Source organism: Diabrotica undecimpunctata, chromosome 10, assembly GCF_040954645.1.
Source record: "Diabrotica undecimpunctata isolate CICGRU chromosome 10, icDiaUnde3, whole genome shotgun sequence".
Classification (NCBI taxonomy): Eukaryota; Metazoa; Arthropoda; class Insecta; order Coleoptera; family Chrysomelidae; genus Diabrotica; species Diabrotica undecimpunctata.
In genome coordinates this window covers 23,737,878-23,761,334 of record NC_092812.1, presented here as the reverse complement: position 1 = coordinate 23,761,334, position 23,457 = coordinate 23,737,878, and the positions used below count along the sequence as shown (strand labels likewise).

Genomic DNA, 23,457 nt, shown 5'->3' with positions numbered 1-23,457 from the left:
ATATTTTATTTGTGTTTTAGGTTAAATCTTCGTATTTTGTTCTAAGGAGAACACTAGAGAAACAGTTACTATATGGACAATTCTTAATGAAACACCCTTTATATATATACAGTGTGAAAACCACTTATGAAATAAAATTGTTTGTGTCCTTATTATAGAAAATAATAAGGACACGTTAACTTTTGTCGTCTCCGGTGTAATTAATAAACGTATGAAAAAGTGTCGGAGATGTGGCACATCGACGGTTTCAGGGCTGCAGAAGGTGGATATCGGCATGTTAGTTTGGTCTACTAACATCCGATGCTTCTCCCCGCTGTTTTCTTGAGTGGTTTTGATGCAGGCATCGTGTTGGAACTTTTTGCGATTTTCGATCGCAGAGCATGAAACTCTTAATCTCAGGGTCGTGGGTTCGAGCCCCACGTTGGGCGCCGTGTCGTCTCCGGTGTAATTAATAAACGTATGAAAAAGTGCAACTTGGTGCAAGTTTCCATGTTTATTAATTTGTCCAACTATTGCGCAATATGGTGTAATATTGCGTAGTTGGCCGGTACGCTCTTATTGTGGCATTATCTTGAAGAGACAATGCCATTATGGTTTTATTAGAGGTGGAAATAAAACACTTTCTTTCTAAGAAGAAAAAAACACAGCTTCAGAGTCTTAGAAAGTTTGCAGAGCCCTTCGAGCAAAGTGCTCTAGGGAGCTACCCTACACGGGTAAAACCATGTACTAGACACTACTGACTTGAGATCCGAAAATGTCCCATATTTATAGATAAATTAACTTTTATATGAAACCTTTTCATTTCTCAACCAATTAAATTTAATTATATGTTCCAGAAGGAAGGGCGATGCACATCGAGGTGCGTGATTGGTGACACCTGATGACATCCCCCCTGCTTTGGAGACTCTGAGGCTGATAAAAAAGCTGATTTTATTAAAAAAACTTAAGAAAAACAATTTTTTTTACAATTCAAATATAGAAAAGAAAAAATGCATAAAATATATCAAAAATGTATATGTCCATATTGTCAAATCTACTTACAGTCCTCTAACACACACTACACTCGCGTACACTCGCGTAGCGCGCACTTGCACTGCACAAAAACACTCACAGGCGGTGGTCGGTGTTGTTGACAGCATCTGCAGGTCCATCCTCGACGACGTGCTCGTTCTACGGCGGCTTCGTCCTCTCTAGCTGTACATTTCCCATCTGCATGTCACCGGTGAGTTTGCCTGAGCCTCCGTGGTGCTCTGGACCACATAATGGTAGGGCAGGCAGTGACTGGCTACTGCGGAGACATCCATTGCATCAGGTACTTAGCATCAAGTAGGCTGGCTCGTCGGAGATGTGGCACATCGACGGTTTCAGGGCTGCAGAAGGTGGATATCGGCATGTTAGTTTGGTCTACTAACATCCGATGCTTCTCCCCGCTGTTTTCTTGAGTGGTTTTGATGCAGGCATCGTGTTGGAACTTTTTGCGATTTTCGATCGCAGAGCATGAGACTCTTAATCTCAGGGTCGTGGGTTCGAGCCCCACGTTGGGCGCCGTGTCGTCTCCGGTGTAATTAATAAACGTATGAAAAAGTGCAACTTGGTGCAAGTTTCCATGTTTATTAATTTGTCCAACTATTGCGCAATATGGTGTAATATTGCGTAGTTGGCCGGTACGCTCTTATTGTGGCATTATCTTGAAGAGACAATGCCATTATGGTTTTATTAGAGGTGGAAATAAAACACATTCTTTCTAAGAAGAAAAAAACACAGCTTCAGAGTCTTAGAAAGTTTGCAGAGCCCTTCGAGCAAAGTGCACTAGGGAGCTACCCTACACGGGTAAAACCATGTACTAGACACTACTGACTTGAGATCCGAAAATGTCCCATATTTAAAGATAAATTAACTTTTATATGAAACCTTTTCATTTCTCAACCAATTAAATTTAATTATATGTTCCAGAAGGAAGGGCGATGCACATCGAGGTGCGTGATTGGTGACACCTGATGACACTTTGAAATTTAGATGTGCGCTTTTTAAACATAAATTTAAATGTACAGGGTGATCCGCGCAAGTCTGGCATAGTCCATAATCCTTATTTTTAATGAAACACCCTGTATAATAAAAATACGTGTTAGGGTATTATTTTAAATTAGCTAAATACAGACAATACATTTCTACTCTAAGTATCAGTATATTGGGGAAAATTTCTGTTTAGTATCCGTGTTAACATTTTTTTTTTCATGAATATGACTGCCTACTTTTTACTAAATTAGAAACAGCCGTAGCACAGTGGCTATGTTACTGGCTTAACAAGCTGGAGGGCCCGGGTTCGAATCCCGGCACCGACAAAATTTTCCATTTCTAATTTAACTGAGCTGGCACCGTGCTTCGGAGTGCACGTAAAACCGTCGGTGCCGGCTACGAAAGTAGTCGTTAAGTCATGTTAGGGGCGCTTGCGCGACCTGAAAACCCTAGACCTTAGACAGAAGGTTACACGAACTTTACTTTTTTTTACTAAATTAGAAAAGCCATTACTCATTCAAATGTTGAAATCTTATAAATCTAACATTCCTATTTATAGGGTAAAACGACCTTACCGGTCGGTGAATTAAATTTTTTATTAGATTTTAATAAATTTAAACCGTAACTATATATATAACAACATAATAAACTTGAATTGTTCATATATATTTTTTTTTCAGTTAAGTTTGACTATGATCAGTTCAGACAAAAGTTTCAATTGGTGTTGTATGCACGTGAAAGTTTCGACAATTGTGAGTATTCTTATAATTCTAATTATAGTTACTATCGTGAAAAATTATCATGGCTCTAGGACATGCCGAGTTACACAATAGGGGAACAATATTTAATAAGTCGATTTGGAGATTTGAAGATACAGATTTGATAGCATTTACCACACGAGGACTAAAAAATATGGTTTCTACCTTCTTAACGGCCGCACTAAATATAGGCCTTAAAATAAGCTAGGAAAAATCCAAAATGTTATATAATGTAAAAAAACTACCGGCACTATATTTCTTGTCCCGGATTCGATGTTCTCTCACTTAAACAGCAGATCCCCATCCTTTCGGCTTCCAAACATTTCCTCCAATCTCTAATTTCTTCCATAATTTCTTTTTAACCAATGAATTCGTTCCCTCTTTCCCATCCAAAACAAAACCCACTTCTCAAAAATCACCTTCAAATTCCATAATTTTGTTCAAAACATACGAGACAAATGAAACTTCCTAGCTATAATGACCTGTTTTGTTGATAACAAAAATTAATCGTTGAAAAAAAAGGTAAACAGATTTCCCATGATGTTATTTCAATGAAACATATTCTTTTAACACTAATATCTTAAATACACTAATTTACATAATTCGGAAAGTCCTAATTCACAATAATTCTAAAATTCAAAAAAGTCTATAGCACTTTACACAAACACAAAATAAATCGTATATCTACATAATATACCTATCTATAACTAACATAATTTTATAAATTGTTCGTCTTCTTCCCTCTCTCTATATTTTTTTAGATTTGCGGATCATAACAATATGTAATATAATATACAGATAACGACATTGTTTTGTTGACCGTAGGAATTAAGATTTATTGCAAGATCTCTAGACTCTAGAGTATATTTATTATAATGATCTAAAACTAATTTTTTGGTTGTTTTTTAGCCTTAATAGCAATACAAATAAATAAGTAATATGCTTTATTGTCACTGAAAATTGTACAAATTTTATGAACAAAGCTTATAACAATAAGACAAGAAAGAAGAAAAAAATCAGAATAAGAATCGTTTGTACTTTTAAATAACAAAAAAACAATAAAATTCTTCCAAACTTAAACATAAAAAATACTACCTAATTAAGAACCTACAAACTTCGTAAAATGTACCTAACAAAAAATAAAAATTAGGAAAGCAGATTAATGAATTAAGAGCTCAAATATTTCACTTCCTTGTGTTAAACAATAACCAAATATGTCATACAGATTTCTCCTCATATTTTGGAGTAGGGCTGGTGTAATGCTTGCAGAGAAATTAAGTATTTTTGCCCTTAATTCGACTAGATTTGTGGCCCTTTCAAACTGATGCCTATAAATTATCCAAAAAAAGAAATCGTTAGGCGCTAAGTCACAGGAGTTAGCGCCTAAACCGAACACCCATCCTGTTGGAAATTATCCTCCTGAAAATTAACGAGACGACGACGAACTGCCGGAATGATCTCATTCTGTAAAAATTGTAAATATTTGGGCCCGTTTAAGTTTCCATCGATAAAAAAATGGACCGAAAATATGGTCGCCTAACATCCCAGTCCAAACATTTAACTTTTGCGGATGCTGCGTTCGTACTGCAACACTGAGGTGCATATTTTTCCGAGAATAATACCTTGCAACGGATGGATTGTGTTTTTATGTAATGAAAATGAAGATTCGTCAGAAAATAAAATATTTTTTAAAAATGTACATTTTCATTCTGTTTATTTAACATAATTTCACAAAACTCCATCCGCCTAAAGTTATCTTCCGGAAACAGTTCTTGTGTTGGTTGTATCTTAAAACAGTGATACCCATTACTTTTGAGAACTCGCTGGACAGTTCGAGCATTCACGTTAACTTCCCTAGCAATTTGTATACTATAGCAGGTTTCACTAGCTTCCACAAAAGCACAAATATCAATATCACTGTTTTGACACTCCTCATCGACAGGTCTAACACGTGGTTCATTACCTTCATGACACTTTTTATAGCTGTTTACACATCCCGAAGTTTGAAAATATTTAATGGTATTTTTAACTGTTGTAACACTTGGTGGGGGTCTATTTTCTAAGGCAACAATAAATAAATCAATTACTTCGCGTATCGAATGACCCTGAAAGTACCATGCTACAAGTTGCACTTTTTCTTGGAAGGTATACAACGTAATAGGCATTGTATTAATTATTTGTTTATTCTTTCAGAACGTCGTGTGAAATTTTTTATGTCAATGTGACAATTACGACAATTGGTACCTACTGTGAAATGAATATAGAGGTGGAAACGTGTAGCATGTCATAGCGATTGCCATTGTGTTGTATGGTCAATTAAACAATGTCGTGATCTGTATATATATATATATATATATATATATATATAAACTGCGAGGCATAAGGTTAGGGATATAGCTAAATATTAAATAAACAATTATACAACTGTATAGATCAGTTAAGACACTTCTCTGCTCTCAACAATTAACACTATTTTTTGATTTTTTTATTTAGAGAAATAAATAAGTAATTTAATTTATAAGTTGTTTATAATTTATTACCCCATGAAACAAAGCCGAAAAATCACTTCAAAAATCGAAAAAATATTTTTTATCTGAAACTTTTACTTCCTCATGACATTTAAGCAAAACAAGGGACTTTTTTCATGCATTTAAATATTGTGAAAAAACTACGTATTCTGGATAAAAACGTTCAACTTTTTGAAAATACTTTCTCTATAAAATGAGATTTTCTAAATTAAAAAATGTTAAACAAAAAAATTATTGCAAATTAAACTCGAAAGTGGGCATGTTTTTTCAGCAGTTTATAATTATTAAAATAAAAAATAAAAAACATTTAAAGCATATTTTATAATGTGAGTTTTTATGTAGGTACTACATTTGCGAAAGATGGGAACAATCAACAACAACCAAGTAGTTTTGAAACAATTGTATTATGTTTGTCCCATTTGAAAAACAATGGTCATTTTCAAATAGCTGTACAGGTGCTTTGTAAATATTTACAATGTTTTTTTGGTGTGAGTCTCTTTATAAGGTCTCAAATTTGCATGTTTTTTTTAGCAAATATAATAATTTTTAACTGTTTACATACAAATAATTGATGCAGAATGACGTACCATTCATTACCTTTATATTGGCAATATCAATAACTTATGCCGCGCAGTATATATATATATATATATATATATATATATATATATATATATATATATATATATATACATGTAAGGTATGTAGTCGAGCAGTGGCGCACCCAGAATTTGTCTGAGGGGGGGGTTTTTGAAATTTTTTTATGCTACCTCCATTTTGAGCCCCTAAAATTTGGGTTTTAGTTTAGTTTAAAGTACTAAAAATTCAGGTATCTATTATCCTGCCTACCAACTAAAACCACCCTCTCTTACTTGTGCGCAGTTGACTGTCGCACGTAACGTACTCCGAAAGGGTGGTGGCCAGTGTAAGGCTGACGACACTTTTAGAACACTTCCTTCTCTTATCTAGATCTTATCTATTGTTCTAAAGCCATTTTTTGGTTAAAATAAGTTTATTGACGTTTGACGTTAATCCAACTTGTAAATACAATACATTTTGGAGACTACTATCGCCGTATTCCCTTCCTCCTCCGCCAATCCTCCCGGTCCAAGGGATGCTCCTCCTCCAAACCTCTCGGTTCCATCGCCCTTCTAATTCCTTCATTTCATGAGCGTCGAGTTCTACCTCCTTTTCTTCTTCCAGAGGGCTTTCATTTGTGAAGTTTTTGGGGCCAGCGTTCGTCAGGCATTGTCAATAGGTGTCCAAACCATTTTGAACCTCTTCTTTATATTTTGTCAATGACCGTTATTGTAGAATTCATGTTATTTCTTATAGATTCGTTGTTCTTCCTTTCCTGTCGTGATGTTCTGACACTTCTTCTCAAATAATCCATTTCAACTGCCAACAATCTTCTCTCCAGGTCTGCATTAATTAACCATACTTCAGAGCCATAACAAAGAACTGATTCAACCATGGTTTGCCCTATTCTTTTTTTGTTCCTTTTGGAAATGTTGCGATCCCACCTTAAGGAGGTCAGACATCCTACAATTTTACGTCCCTGATTAATTCGGTGTTTAATTTCGGTTTCTCCCAAGCCGTTCTTAGCAATGAGTGCACTTAAATATTTAAATTTTTTCACTTGTTCGATTTCCACGTCCTCGTCTATCAACACTTCAAACCGTGCATCTGAATTGATAACTAAATATTCTGTTTTCTTCGTGCTGACTTGTAACCCTCATTTTACATATTCTCTGTATAGAAGCTTTATTATAAATTCTAGATCATAAGAATCTTGAGCTAGGACGACTTGGTCATCCGCAAAGTTCAGGTAGAACAGTACATCATTTCCTATGGGGATTCCCATTCCCTGGCAGTGGTTTTTCCAATTTTGGAGGGCTGCCTCAATATATAAATTAAACAGTAAGAGTGACATACTGCATCCTTGTTTTAGTCCTTTAGTTACTTTTATTTGCTCTGATAGCCTTTTTTGGATTGTTAAGTAAGTAGTGTAAAAGGTATGGACTAATGTCGAGTTGTTGTAGAGCTTGCCACAATTTAAGTCTTGGAACTATATCGTACGCCTTTTCTAGGTCGATGAAGGCTAGATGTACTTCGGTACCAACCGCTATTCTTTTTTCTAATAATTGAGGGAGTATAAACAAGTTATCAGTGCAAGATCAAAGATTCAAACGTCAATAAACTTATTTTATCCTTCAATTGCGGCTTATTCCCATTAAAATAGTAATTAGATCTTATCTCTGTCATTGGCCCGGTTGGTGTTTCTCCTCTTCTTTTTTCTTTTTAATGACTACTCGGATGTAATTGTGAACACTATTCCATTCCTTCGTACTTCCCATCATCTTCACGATCATCTCTCTTACAGTCACAGGGTTCATACCTATTTCTTTATACATTCTGTTTCTCTCCACTGTACATTTATTACACTCCAGCATTGTGTAACAACAGTATAGGCATTTATCTGTATCTGTCTTTCTGAACCTATGAAGATACGCCCTAAAACAGACAATCTACCCAGTCCCTTGGGCTCGGGATCTGCATCTTGGTCCACGGGGCAACATTTTCCTGGTTGTTCCACTCTTCTTGCCATCTTTCCATTGATCTTTCCCTTTCTTCTTGTTTTTTATAGCTGTTGACAAATTCTCTCTTCTCTCATAGATATGTCTCTTTTCTACTGCTAACACATTCAGAGGAACACAACCCGTGATAGTCCACAAGGCCGCCGCAGATACAGTCCTGTAGGCGCATGCTACTCGCAACAGACTCATTCTGTCTACTTTTGTCATAAGCCTAATATTAGGTATCTATATCTAAATATAATGAAAAATATTATTAATTATTGTGTTCTACATATTTAAAGTGGTAATTTAATTATTCAATTAGCGTTTTGGATTTTTTGTATTGTGTGTGAAAGACAAGTTACATTTTCCTACTATTCTTTATATATTTTTTACTTTATATGCCCTGGGGGGGGGGGGGGGGTTAACCCCCCAAACCCCCCCCCTGGGTGCGCCACAGTAGTCGGGAAGAATAAGAATAAGATCTGACAAGAACAGTCCTAGCAACTAATATATGTAGAAGAAGAAGATTTTAAAAATATATCTTAAATGATATCTTAAACCTTTATTTATCTTTGTCTGTTTCTGTTTGACTGGTCGATATGTACATATTAGTTCCTTTTAGGTTTGACAAGTGTTTTAGTATCTCCTTTTTTTATTTTTAAAATAAGTTCCACATTTATTGGGGTATCTGGTATCAGCACTTATTTGCAAATTAACAAGAATACTTAATTTTTCACCCAGCACTATCTATGTTTGTTGTTTATTTAAACTAACTATTAAAATATTATTTCTTTAATTATGTCTTTCTAGGTATTCTTTACTTGGAACTAATTACGTATATCGTTTTCAGATCTAGTAGCTTTTAGGGACTTGGACAGACTAGCTTTCGCAAGTGACCCGGTAATCACCCATGAACTGCCTAGGATTCAATGTAAATATATTTTATTTTTATATCTCTTCTGTTTTTTAACGTATTTTGAACTTATATTACACAATTTTTTCTCATCATATAACTTACAGATGACTAATAATCACTGTGCTAGTATAGACCAGTGAAATTAGCAAATAAAAAACCTTTTTCGTGACAATCTTCGATACAGGTATCTAACAACTGCTTTTGATCAATTTGGCCATAACAATATGTAATAAACAAAATATACAAAAGATTAAACGTCATTTTTTACATATAAACAATATATAAACAATGTAAGATCGCTATTTGATTTTAAATACTAAAGTTGAAGACACAATCAGTAAATTATGTGGAAAAGTGAGACAATTTTACTGAAAAAGCATAGAAAATCCTTTGAAATGGGAGTTTGTAAAGTTATTTTTGTTAATTTGTTGCTTAATTATTGCAAAAATAGCTTCAAAAGTCCACTTTTTGAAAATTATTAATAACTTTTCTAAAAATGCACAAAAAACTTTAATTTCGCGTAAATTAAAGATGTATATTACATCGACTCGTGCAACGAAGACTGTAGTAAGTCATTTGAGATAGTTTTGAGAAAATGAATTTACAAGTATAAACACTGGTTAGCAGTTTTTAAAATATCCAAAAATAAACTGTTGAAAACAAAGCTTTTATAGGTATGTTTATTTAAAAGCAGTTCCCAAAATTTATCACCAAAAAATTATAATTTTTCTAAATATATTCTGTTTTTTTTATATGAGTTACTACATTTTTCGTCGGAACAATTTAGGGGAAAAATAGCATACGATCATTTTGAAAGAAACATTTTAATACGAACTTTATAATTATATCTTAAATTTCACAAAATAGATTACATTTATTTCTACTCAAAGTCATCTTCTTCAGATTCGCTCCTACTAGAACTTTTAGAGTCTTGATGTACATCTTCTTCGTCTGTGTTCCCTCCTTTGACCGTAAAGAAAAAAAGAAGTTATCGTACAAACGCGGTATTGAAGGTGGATCACCTCTGCAAAGTTCTAATAAACCTTTTAACTTCTTACTATCAACAGTTAGAGGAGAAGTATAAAGTTTCGGCAACTCAGTGGAATGAGTTTGAAGTTGACTACGCCTACTTTTTTTCAGACATAGAATTCTTAGGGTTTCTGCAAAATCGTATTTAAATTGAACAGTATTAGGTTCTTCTGGTAGCGACGACAATTCCCGGATTTTATTAATTTTTACTGGATTAAAAGTTTCGTCCATTCTCCAGTTCTGATTTTTTACCATGTCAGAAAATTGGGTTGACCAGTTACTTTCGACAATTTTATTAATGTGATCCTTTGACTGGGGGTATATACAGCACCCTGTCGCTTTTTAGCTGTCTATATTACTGCATGCATACTATCTCCTTCATTCTGAGTATGCCCCTTCTCCAAAAACCTATGTGTTATCTTTATGTTGAGAATTTTAGAAGCATAATATGCAAACATGGAGAAAATAAAACGGTTTCTATTTTGCCCCCCACAATTGTCGGAGTATAAGATGACACTTTCAACCCCTTTAGTTTTTTGTGTCCTCAAATTCTAACAAGCAACTTCTAATTTCATTTTGTCCACGTTTTGCCACCTCTTCATATCAAACGTAACAGAATCCTTTATTGTTACCTATGTCGTAGACTGTAAAATTATAGGTTGCAATTTTGCTTTTATAATAAAATGTACTTACTTCTGATTAAGGGGTAACTAATACCTTTTGCAGGTCAAAACACGCAACACTTAAAGTTTTATCTTCCGTAGCTAGTTCTTTATCCACAGCTTTTAATTTTCGGACTGCAACTTTGTTAGCTAAGTGTTGATCACATTTTTCTTTCAATTTCAATTTTATGTCATTATCAGCATCTGTATAACCCGTGCATAGTTGACACTGATCCTTTTTTGGTTTAAAGAATGCTATAAATACGGAATTTTGAGTTGAAAATTTCACGATATTTTTTGCATTGAAATCGCCAATAACTACCGTGATTTCCCTGTTCTTTGTCATTTTCAGTGCATCTTTAAATTGTTGGTAGAATGTTTCTACTTCATGTTATGTTGCATCCGTCGTTGGCACATATATTTGGATTAAATTTAGTTTTGTGTATGATGTCCTTATTTGTAGTAGCATCACTCTTTCTGAGATTGGGACAAAAGCCTCCATTGACTTGTTGACCTCTGTATCGACAATAATTGCTACTCGATGTCTATGCTGGTTGCAATGTTTCCCGAGTAATATAAGGTAATGGTTTCTGTCGAAAGGAATCCTGAGTTAGGCTACCATGTTTTGCTTACACCTAATATATTTATATTCATACTTCTCAATTCTTGAAGAATGTTATGCATTTTACCAGGTTGATATATGCTTTTGATGTTCAACTTACCTATTTTTGCTTTTGATAATTTTACTTTGTCTTGTTTTAATTTTTGACAAGGGTTTCGCTGGTTAACGACCTGGGAGTCCTTGTCTGTTCCTCCCCTGCCGAATCTTGGGCTCCGATTCCCATGATCAGTTTCTTTTTTTCTTTTAGTACTCATTGCTTTGATGATTGTACTAGAGATATCCAATTGGATCTTTAATGCAGTGGTTTCTCCTTGCCTTCTGCATCCTTATGCCGTTGACCATTTACTTGATTCATTCGCCTTTGGTGCCAATTTCTTAGCGCCAGGACATAAGAGTGCCCTTCCACTTACCAACTCATCCGCCCGAAGCCGTTGGTCAGTAAGTGTGGGATTGCTTATACCGGCAATCGCTCGGTAGAATTTTTGCCATATATGGCTACCCTCAATTAGTTTAGCCCACAGACCAATGCAGTTGCCCGGGGTGTGGCACGTGGAGCCATAAGTGAGAGTTAGTTGTCTTATGAGGACCAGTTATCAAGAACCATCTCCCGTCTATGACGCTCGATGTGGTCGTTCCGATAAAAGGTTATGAAATGATAGGTAACTAAATATTTATGTATTACAGTAATAAATAATTATTATTATTAAAATTAAAAATAAATTTTACAAAAAAAAAAATTTTTATTTAAAAATCAAATCTACATTAAAAATTTTTTTTTTTCATTCGTCTAAACTAAAACTTCAGTTTTTCATTCATCTAATAGTACCTATGCTTATCAAAAAATAAAACCTAGTTTATTTAAGTTGAGTTATAAAAATAACCAAATTTATGACTTATTTGCAACGTTCGAAGCAACAAATAAGGATACAAATACTTAAAAAACGCCATTTTGAAGGTTTTCGTATGACATAAGTTTCGATAAAAGCGAAAATTTAACGTTTTTGACCTTAATTTGTTAATAACTAATATTCCAAGAAACATATAGGTTCTTGTTACAGAGGTCCATAGTACTCAAAACAACTGTCAGTGTCACAAACAGGGTACTTTTTTGCTTATTTCCCTGAACTAAAGACTCACATTAATAACCGAAGAAGGGCCCAATTATATTTTGGTAAATCAGTTTGAGACTTATTATTCCATGGGGGCGAAACGATTAATCTTAGATTACAATAATTTATATCCATGTCACTAATTATAATTTTTTCTTTTTCAGTTAAACCAAGACCACTTCAAAATTTAGAGTTTACTGAGACTGTGACGCTGATAATATTTTTTATCATTATCATACCGTTAGCTATAGGAATAGTAGAAATCGATGAGGATGATGACGAATAAGAACTAGTATTAGAAAAGTCTATTTAGAACTTTTTAAAAGCGTCATTATTGTATAGTACATCAAAAAAGTACGTTATGGAAGTTAAAAATTATTTGCGAATTTATAGACCATTTAAGTTTATTTTTATTTCTGAATTCGGTAGGAAACCACAACTAAATTAGATGGACACATCTCAACAAGTAGTCATGGACACTACATCAGATCTGATTCATCTTTTAATTGACCTAAACATATAACTTTATTTGGTATTAAAACTACAATTATATATGCAAACCAATGACATTATTTTCAGCACAATATTTTTATTTCAAGCATATCTATAAAGTATTTATATGTCTATTTATATTTAGATATATGTACATTCATAATTATTGTCAATAGCTCTGTTTCAATTCCGAGAATAATATCAAATACTGATAACTAGAATGAGTATAATAAACAATTTATCACCCGTTTATTGTTTGAATATTTGTCAGCCTAGATACACCTAAGGAAACGCTACTTGGCAATGATTTATTATTTATTACGAATCTCTTAATAATAATCTTAATACCAACTAAAGTTAGAAAACTTTAATCAGTCACATATCACTTTAATGAATTTTCGATTAAAAATCCCCATAATATACATATTAAAGTGATAAAATAATAGCGTACTATTTACTACCACCTACTTTTTTGATCTACTACAGTTTATTTTTTTAACTTTACCATTAATATCAAAAACTAAAAATTTTAGGGTTGTAATTTCACCCTTATTATGCATTCCATCGTTTAACCTGTTTTCTTTTATTTTATATTTATTAGTAGTCCAGGCGGTATCTGTTCTAAAATACCCTCAGTTGGGTGAATCGTATATGATCCTAGTTTTTCGCTGTAACCCTTTCGATCATGCATTTTTGGTTTTTAAGATAAAAATATGAAATTTGTTAGACATATTCTTTTAATTTTTTTTATACTTTTTGGCGTACTCAAAATAATTATGTTATCCCTTTTAACACGTTAACTGCCGATCTATTCTGGGTAGGTTTTCACCAAGAGCCCCTTACTGTGTTTGATACATAGACGTTTATTTATTAGTTTTTGAAAAAGTTCGAATAAAGAAAGTATTTTTGTAGTGCGTTTTGTAAATAATATTGATAAAAATCAGTTTTAATAGGAACATTTATTTACTAATACTAAATAAAACAAGAAATATAAAATAACATAAAATATAGATATATAAAACAATACTAAGGTTTAAATGTGGGATATTTGACAGCAATCCAGACAAAATCCAGACATTTCGGGACAGGTTTTGCATTCGTAAATTGTATCTTTACGGATATTTCGTTCGCTGCAAGTTTTACAGCGTTTTCTCACAACTTTTCCCCTTAGATCTTTTACCTCTCGTTTTGTTACTAGGTGATCTTTTGTAACATGTTTGGTTTCAAAATTATTAATTTTTAAAAGTGATCTAACGAGTTCTAAACGAAATTCATAAAGACCAATCTTTTTTCCAGAATACTTGTTGTATAGTATGTGGACATTTATAACCATCATCCGCATAATATGTATAAATATTTTTGTTGGCTATGGTACAGTTTTTCGTTAACATGGATAATAGGCAAGCATCTGGTCTTGTTGGTCAATACCAGACATATTTTAATTATATCTTATAATAGGCTCTGGTTTCATTACATGCTGACCTCTTATTGTTGTAACTTGTAAGGTGTTTTGACATTCTATTGTTATATAATAAACGTCTCTCTTATCCTTTTATTTGCCAACTAATACCCCTTTTCGGCAACGGGCAATTGTTATAAATCAAAGCTGTTGTAAAAATTGTCCATGTAAACGCAATGGCCTACATTTAGTTTCCCATCTAAAAGGTGTAAAACCACTTTATTGGTATGTCCCTTTCCACCTGAATCGTCAAACATTCCAGAATAAACTAAAAATTTTAAAATTAGACCATTTGGTTTAGTCAACACACACAACTTGATTCCATATTTATGCTTTTTGTTTTTTAAGTATTGTCTAAATTTAAGTCGTCCTTTGTGTAATACCATTGACTCAGCTAAGCTCAAATTACGATCAGGATAATAAATTTCTTTCATTCTCTTATTAAAAAAAATTATCATCGATCTAATTTTATATATTCTGTCTTCAGGTACTTGTTTTCCCTCTTCTGGATTCTTACTAAAATGCAAACAACGCAGTATGACCATAAATCTGTTCCGGCCCATAAAAGTGGAAAAAATTGCATTAGCAAAAAGAGTATCGTTCTTTTTCCAATAATCTTAAATCCTAGGCAATGAAATGTGACATATATGTAAAACCAATTCTAAAAAGACTAGCAGTTCTTCGGGAGTCAAAATGAACTGGATTATTATCGTAAACTTATTTTAGTAACTCCTGGTGTTTTAAAAAAGGGAAATTTTTCATACCATCAAAATTGTCTTCCCATTTATCGCTTCCATCAACTTCAATGATCAGCTTAGTCTACAATTAAATATATTTTTATTAAAAAATTAATATTTGCATCTAATTTTATAACATACATTATCTTCCGTATCGTCAGTAAGTGCTGCAGGTAAATTATTTTCAATTTCATCCTCAGATTCTGGTAAATACTGTCTGAATCAAGAAAGTCATTAAATTCTTCATCGATTGCTTCTAATAATCTCAACAGTTCTTTATCTGATATATTTTTTTCATATCTAACTTTATTTTTTTATTTGAATTTGAGTCACTTGGTATAATATCGTCATTTATATTATTTTTATTCATTTGTACACTTCAATATGCACACCCTATGGCATTCAAATATAAACTAATATATAAATTAATATAGTATAAATATAAACTAATGAAACGAGATGTAAAAGAACCCAAATCATATTTAGTGGAAACACTGAAAATATCCGGGTATTACCAAGCTTCTCGTACCATTGATTCACGAGTCTAAAAAATAGGAGAAATATCGAAATCTGGGAATTACTAATGTTTACACGGTTATTAATCCGATAAAATAATACACATTTGCAGAATTTTATGTACTGTTACTAATATTAACAATTATTACAAAGCCAAAAGATATAGACACCCTGTCGAGACAAAAACTCATTAGTCGAAAAGCCAAGAACAAAATTAGAGAATTTTTACCCCTAGTTACCTGCCTTTGAAATATAAGATATAAGATCATAATCAATAAAATTCTGAACACGCGAGAGAGTCGTCGGCGTCTAGCTAAAGTCTTGTAGCGACGCGCCAGCGTGTTATCGGCAAGGAACGTGTTAAGGGATGTGAATTGTACAATATATTGCACATTGTGAGTAAATTATAGTGGCTCTTACGACTTTGAAAAACAAAATACAATTAAAAATCATATATTTGCAACTAATTATTTATTTGTATGATATAACATAACAATTTTGTTTTTTTTTTAATACATAAGTGTGTACTGCACTGTTTACCGACGAAATTGGTTCTAGAATCACATTTAGAGAATTTGCACCTACAAGAAAAGGATTTGTCATCTATAATTGGCATATGACCAAACCCATTCAGCCTTACTTCTGCTACTGGTCTAGTTTTTTCTGTGACGGAAATGACGTCGATTCTCTTGTATCCAAAGGACATCATCGTTTTCTGGAGGATACTTTGTCTGATTTTATCAAAACTTCAGCGAGGTATGCCCTAAAATGAACCAAATCCAATGTTTTCGTTTCCGGAATACCTAAAGTAATCATCTTTTGCCTGGCAAAAGTTTATTACTTCAGGTCTTTTCACATAAATATATTGTTTCTTATTTTTGTCCCAAAGTTTACATTCATCTTCTTTTCCTATACCCATGAAATTAGATGCCATGAGAACACTTATTGTCAAACTACTGAGTGAGAACAACTTCTCCATCACCACAACAGCATAAATATTTTTATGCAGCAACAATTGCAATAAATTATAATTGCAAAAGTAGTTATCGAAAAAAGTTGAACATGTGGTACTGCAATTCTTTTAGATAATTTCAAAACTACTGACACTGCTAATCCAAGAGCTTTTAATTGATTTTTGTTCAGTTCCGGTATAGCCCCTTGATAAATAAGAAAATCAAAAACCACTGGAACCACACAAGGCAAACATTTTAATACCACAAGGTTTTGGCTTTCTTGTCACATACTCTCTCTCTCTCTATCTCTCTCTCTCTCTATCTCTCTCTCTCTCTCTCTCTCTCTCTCTCTCTCTCTCTCTCTCTCTCTCTCTCTCTCTCTCTCTCTCTCTCTCTCTCTCTCTCTCTCTTGTCGATTCCCCATTACTGAGGATCGTTTCATACTCAACTCTTCGCAGGAGATTAAACATTTCTTGCTCATTTGCTGCTATTAGTGTAGTACCATCAGCAAATCTTAAATTTGAGATTTTCCTACCAGCCACTGTTACTCCACCGGCTCATTAATTAAAATTCTATTAAAATGCCATATACTGCTTAACATTTAAATGTCCTTTGAAGGGTGTCATTTGCTCGTCTACTCATAGTTCAGTTTCGATCGGCAAATACAAGCATTTGGATTTAATTATGGCATACAAAGGTCTTACCTTCCAAAATCCTGATCAGTTCCACCAACATTTATTCTTTGAGTATCTACAAAATGTAAATGAGTCCTTAACAAATAAAATCGATGTATTGGCATACTTTCAGAAATTTGTGGTACTTGTAATTGTGGGCTCCAATAGAATGTTATAGGTGGATAATGTAAATTCCCCATCAGTATATGAATTCCAACATTTTTTTTTTAGTTCGCCTGCATTTATTGAAGCAAACTTTCCCAGATTCTGAACTGCAAATAAGTTTGTATTTTCTGCCATTATTTCAAATAAAGCATGTGTGAAATATTGTCTAAAATAAAAATATGGACTTTCAAGTTCTACAATATCATCTGTCTGTTGAGTATGCCAAATAATATCTTTCTGTTTACTCAAATCATTGTTTTCCAAGAACACAATCTACTCTTCGTTCACGTTCAGATGTAGTTGCTCCAGCATCTTCAAGATGAGGTGGTCTTTCCTGTTTTTCTTTCTTTTTAGAAAAATAACAATTTATTTTTATTTCACAATAGTTATAAATCACAAATATCTTCTGTATGCTCTAAACTTATTCCCTCTCCCTTGTCATCAACAGCAGAACGAATAACTTCCCTGTTGTCTGTACTGCGTTCCTTCAACTCATTATCATCATCACTACTAACTTCTTCCTCCTATCCCAACGACAGAAAGTTTGACAATTAAATTTCCTATCAAGTCAAAATTGATTGGCCAATCTTAATTTTTCTCATAAAATACGCGTCTTTTGCTGAACTTTCGACATAAGTGTAGAAAAAAAAAAAAAATTGGAAATTTTAGAATCACTTGGCTCTTCTATTTAACTGATTTCAATAGTTCGAATTTTATTTGAAAGCTTGAATGCCCTTTTATATGCAAAAAACTTTCAAGTATTTAAAACTTTTTTTGTTGGCTCTGCATAACTTTTGTAAGTAGTTTTTACTTTTAAAGATTTTCTGGATAAATTTTGAAAGTTCTATGATGTTCCTAAATACCTGAAAATAATTATTAAATAAACATTGATATTTGACCTTTTTAAATTGTTTTTGTTAATATTGCAACAATAATTTTTATTTTTGCAATTTCCAATTAAGTTCGCCTTATAAGAAAATTAATTATAAACCTTTTTTGCCGTTACAAAATTCTACAATGTATAGCTGTCGAGATAAAGCAACGAAAAGGAGAATTAGCCCACCTTTTGAAGTCTACGCTTAGTTAAATTATCATTTCTAATAATATTTCAAAGCAATTAAAGTAAAAAACTAGGATCACATACGATTTACCAACCCAAAATATAAACCGCCTAGTATATTTGTCCTTTTATTAGATTTTTTTAAATCAGTTTTCTCAAAATATTTTTCACGTGTTTTCCTTACACTTTGACGCCTCTGTTATTGACAGCGAATAATTGTAACATATAGTATTTAAATCAATAAAGGATTTACCGTTTTTACATCAAATGTGTCTTTTTGACAAAAAATTGTCGACAAAAGTGTTTTTAGAAAATTGCTCAAAGTAGATGTTAATATTAATACCAAAATCATATCATATTTTTATAATGACTATATAGTTGGTTAATTCTAAATTTTAATAGTTTTAAATTTTTCTTTTATTATTTTTCCTTAAACTTGGTCAGTAGGGGAAAAGAGAGTAAGTTGACGAACTTAAAGCTTAACATTAAATGTAATCTTATTAAGTTTATACATTTTATAACATATTTTTGTATTAAAAACATAGTTTTTTAAACTGAGATTAAATATAAAAGAATTCGTTATCTTACCCATACGTGTAGTTAAGTTGACGAACTAATGTGGATAAGATGGCGAAGTACCTCCAAAAAAAAGACTAATAACAATGTTATGAAAGAAATCATCATCAAGGCCTTTCATTCCTGATGGAATATTTGTCGCTCTTATTTAGAGCACTACGCATTCTTCATTATGTCTCTTAGTTCATGGATCATTCTTCTTCTCATTTCTCTGTTTTCCATTCTTATTGGTCCCATAATTCCTCTGAGGATTTTACTTTCGAATATTCCAAATTTTTCTTCATCTTTGTGTCTGTGAAGTGTATTTCCAATTATTCAATGTCAATTTTCACCACTGGTCTGCATTTTATTTTTTGAGCTTTCAGGTATCCAAAGAGCGCTGTCGTTACTATTATCTTCTAGGTCCTTTAACAACACTTTCATCCACAGTTTTTTTTTTGTTTTTGCACTATTGGTCTCCTACTTTCTTTTTTTCTTTGTATTCATTTCGATGATGTTCCTCTGATTTTCCTCTGTAATAGCACCTCTTTAGCTGAATGTAAAATGAATTCTTTTATCCTTTTTCAATATGAAAGAAATGCAGTTTAATAATAAAATGAAACTAAAAGGTAAAATGACAACAAGACCACGTTTTAAATTTAGATTCTTTTAAACTTAATTCGGTACATTCAGCATGTGCACTAATCTTACAATAAAAACATTGAAACCGAAGATCATTGTCTTTGCCTGTGATCCCCACAGTTTTTTCATCTTCTTTTGGACCAATATCATCCTCGGTACCAAAGTTCGTTATTTCGGTTGAGCTCTAGGAATCGGAAGAATCATCATTAAATAATTGTCGAATGGTTTTCTTAATTATCATCTTTTCTTCTTTACTTTCCCATCTATCTTATTTTTTTTTCTTTTGTCTTTTGTGATCCTTTATCACGTTTTTCTCTCCTTTTTAAGTTTTCAACCTCTTTTTCTCTGAGAGCTTCTTTAACCGGAGTACTAGAAATAGCAAGCAATGGAAGTTTTTGTGTAGGGCGGCTATCTTTTCGTTCTGCTCTAGGTAATGAGCAGAATATCTAGCTTTAAACTGGTTAGCCTTGCAAGTAACACGAAACAGACTGGTGCACTCATGGGTACTAGGCTCAATGGATTCGTGGCTAGAACATTTTCTGATTGATCATAACAATCAACGAGTAAGAAATACTGAAGATTACCTTTAAGTAGTGCTCAATCTTCTTATAGTATTCTTCAACTTTGATCACTTTGGCGATCACTTCAATTTTTTTCTGTCAGTGCTCTTTTGTAATATTATATAGGTACTTCTTTTTTGATTACCTTCTTATCACATTGTATTTGTGGAAATGTATTTCCACATCTTATTCTTGGTTTTAGTTGTCCCTAAATTAACTTTATAGGATTTAATAAATCAGTGTTGTTATTATACGCAATATTTACCACATTGTCCCAAGGCCGCCACATCACTCTTCAAAATAATTAAATTACAGCAAACAACACTTTACACTATACCAAGCAACTGCTACATCACTATTCAAAAAAATTAAATGTCGGCAACCACACCTACACTCTAGTAGAAACTGCTTCCCAACTAAAACTTAAAACGCTTCGAACATACTGATCCAGTCTGTGCGAACTAGTCAGTGTAAACAAAGAGGAGATCAAACGTTCCGCTCTTAAAATATTTCTACTATATTTCTTCCTTATACTATACACATAACCTTGGTCACTACGAAAATGCACATCTCAAACGCAGTTTAAAAGAGATCTCTAGTACGGCCAATACTCAATGCCTGTTATAAGAGAAGTAGCCAAATGTATCGATTTATAATTATATTTGACCATTCCTCAACTTACCAACTTCGTCATCTTATGTACCTTTCCTCTCTAACGGTCTTGCCAACAAACTCTAAATCCACAAATCATTCAAATTCCATATTGATAAAAGTATAAAAGATCTGAACAATCCATGACGCTTACGAGTAACTTTTTGGTATTATTATTTAATCAATATATCCTTAGTTTTAGGTTTCAGTTTTAAGATATTTTAAATAAAGTGTATATAGGACAATATGTATAAAATGTATTAACAGGTTTTTGTCTTTCTGTATGCAAGAAAGAACAGGAAAGTTCTTTGTTCGGTTGTAGTATAAATTCAGACTCAAAAGATTTATAAAGTGAAAAAGTACGGAAGGAATAGAATTTTGTTAGATGACTGTGGTTTTTGATTTTTGATAATCTCTCCAGCAGTTGTAGAAACATCGAAAACCAACAATCCCTTAGGTTTAATTTTAACTAACTCAAGCTAGTTGAGGCATTTATTTATCTATTTCTTGACCAATAATTTTCTAATTTACTTCCTATGGTCATTGTCAATTATTAACACCAAAGAATTATTGCAACTTTATCATTCCATGGATCTTTTGAAGGAAGAGACGATCCTAGGGAGTCACCATAAACTCCCAATACTATGTAGCATTATAAAAAATGTATTTTTGATGTATATGTCAAAGAATTTGAATTTTATTATCAGCAGTATAATGAATAATGAAGTTATGAATCGATGAAGTAGTCACATATCAAAACTTTAAAATTCATTTTAAATGCCACTACATAGCTTCCATTTATTTTGTATTTTTACAGAAACTGTATAAATCTTAATATTGCTTCTCTCCTTAGTTCTATCATCTACATACTGTATACAGAACATACATCACCCAGCTAGCTATTATTATATAGCTCTTCTATTGCACCAAACATTTTCTGTCCTGTATACACTTAAAATTGTTTTATGTCCTACTGAACAGTGATATTTTTTATAATACGGATTGTTAATAAAGCATTTAAAAGTAACTAGTAAGTTTATTTCTCTTGAAAAATCACCTCTTACATCCCAAAATAATCTTAGAATAGAATAGAAATATACTTTATTGTCACTGAAAAGTGTACATTTTATTATTATTATTAACATACGGTTAATAACCGATGTAATAAAGATAAATGAAATAAAACGTATATAAGTATTTTCAGTAATCGCTTTATTGTAAATCAAGTGAATCATAATTATTAACAAAAATCTGTTTTATTTTTATTGTAGTGCTTTACGATACACAATGTTTTTTGTTTGATTACCTGGTAAATATACAAACAAATCTGATGGTTTTCCAACACGGGAACAGGCAACATACAATTGACCATGTGAGAAATGACCATGTGAGAAACATGGGTTTTCTAGATTAATACCACAAACACCTAATGATTGCCCCTGGGACTTATTTATGGTCATAGCAAAAGCAAGCCGCACTGGAAACTGTAGTCGTTTAAATTCAAATGGTACATCAGTCGGAATCATTGGGATGCGTGGTATCAAAACGCCTTCTCCTTTTACGTTGTTCAATAATTTTTTTATCGCTAACCGTGTGCCGTTGTAAAGACGCGGTTGGTTGATATTTCTCAACATTATAACTACCGATCCAACCTTTAATTAAATATTGTAAGGTGGCAATCATGGTAAATCTAGTGAGTTTAAAAATTCAGGCGGATAGTTGACATCATCTTGGTTAGTAGCCGAATCAACTGATTTATATATCCTCAATTCGCCTGTAATTTGTTCTTGAATTTTGAAATTTAATTCATTTACATCTATGTTTTTTGCAGCCAATATAGCCCGTTCGCTAAACCAATCTTGGTTTCTGTAATTTTGAGCAACATCTGGAAACACCTTTTGAATAAGTTCGTCTTTTGATCAAGTTAACTGACAAAAACTTTAAGGAAAGTTAATGCAACCAGTCAAGGTGTCTGTAGGAAATTTGCCATTACCAATGTCAATGAGTTGTTTAGAGAATATGTCTCCAGATTGGTCATTTTGTAACTCCACTTATATTTTCAGTTTCTTTTTCTCGTTCTACAAGTCTGGATTGATTTGATAGCGAACGGCATTTATCTGGCGCTATATAAAGCGTTGTTCTTTTATTTGGGCAGCGGTTTAACTTCGGAGATTCTTAGCACTCTCTGACCTCCTGGCTTGATCTTGAAAGCTACCCAGTTCAGGGCCATTTGGGCGTATATTTGAGTATGTCTTTCATGTTAAGGGTTGTGAGGCGTACCTTACCACCCTGCATCAGTGCATATATATATATATATATATATATATATATATATATATATATATATATATATATATATATATATATATATATATATATATATATATATATATATATATATATATATATATATATATATATATATATATATATATATATATATATATATATATAGAGAGAGAGAGGAGTTAAATTAAAAAAGTAATAATTTTAAAAATATTTATTTAAATAATTCAAAAATTAAAATTTCAAAACCGAATTGCCACTTAAAAAAAGTTTACACAAGTACGTTCTGGACATAATGCTATTGATTATTAATTTTAATAATTTAAACGTATAACTGTAACTGTAAACTTTTTTAGACCGACAAATTATAGTTTTAAATAACATTAAAAATATTAACCAAAAAATTATTCCTAAGTTACTTAAATCACATTTATCCACAAAATGGATACATCACATTTAGTCCGAGTATTTTGCACTGAACTATAAAA

At 32.5% G+C, this 23,457-nt stretch overlaps 1 protein-coding gene across 2 annotated transcripts in view; it reads left to right on the top strand.

The window, feature by feature from the left end:
- Nucleotides 1–21,677, top strand: part of LOC140452473 (uncharacterized) — a 39,220-nt gene extending 17,543 nt beyond the window's left edge. Inside the window, exons 4-6 of one of the 2 annotated variants that reach the window (XM_072546758.1) lie at nucleotides 2,697–2,768; nucleotides 8,732–8,812; nucleotides 12,384–21,677. In XM_072546758.1, coding sequence (XP_072402859.1) covers nucleotides 2,697–2,768; nucleotides 8,732–8,812; nucleotides 12,384–12,505 — 275 coding nt within the window. In that variant the 3' untranslated portion in view covers nucleotides 12,506–21,677. The remainder of the gene's footprint in view (nucleotides 1–2,696; nucleotides 2,769–8,731; nucleotides 8,813–12,383) is intronic. The other variant, XM_072546759.1, reaches the window with a different exon arrangement.
- The last annotated feature ends 1,780 nt before the right edge of the window (nucleotides 21,678–23,457 follow it).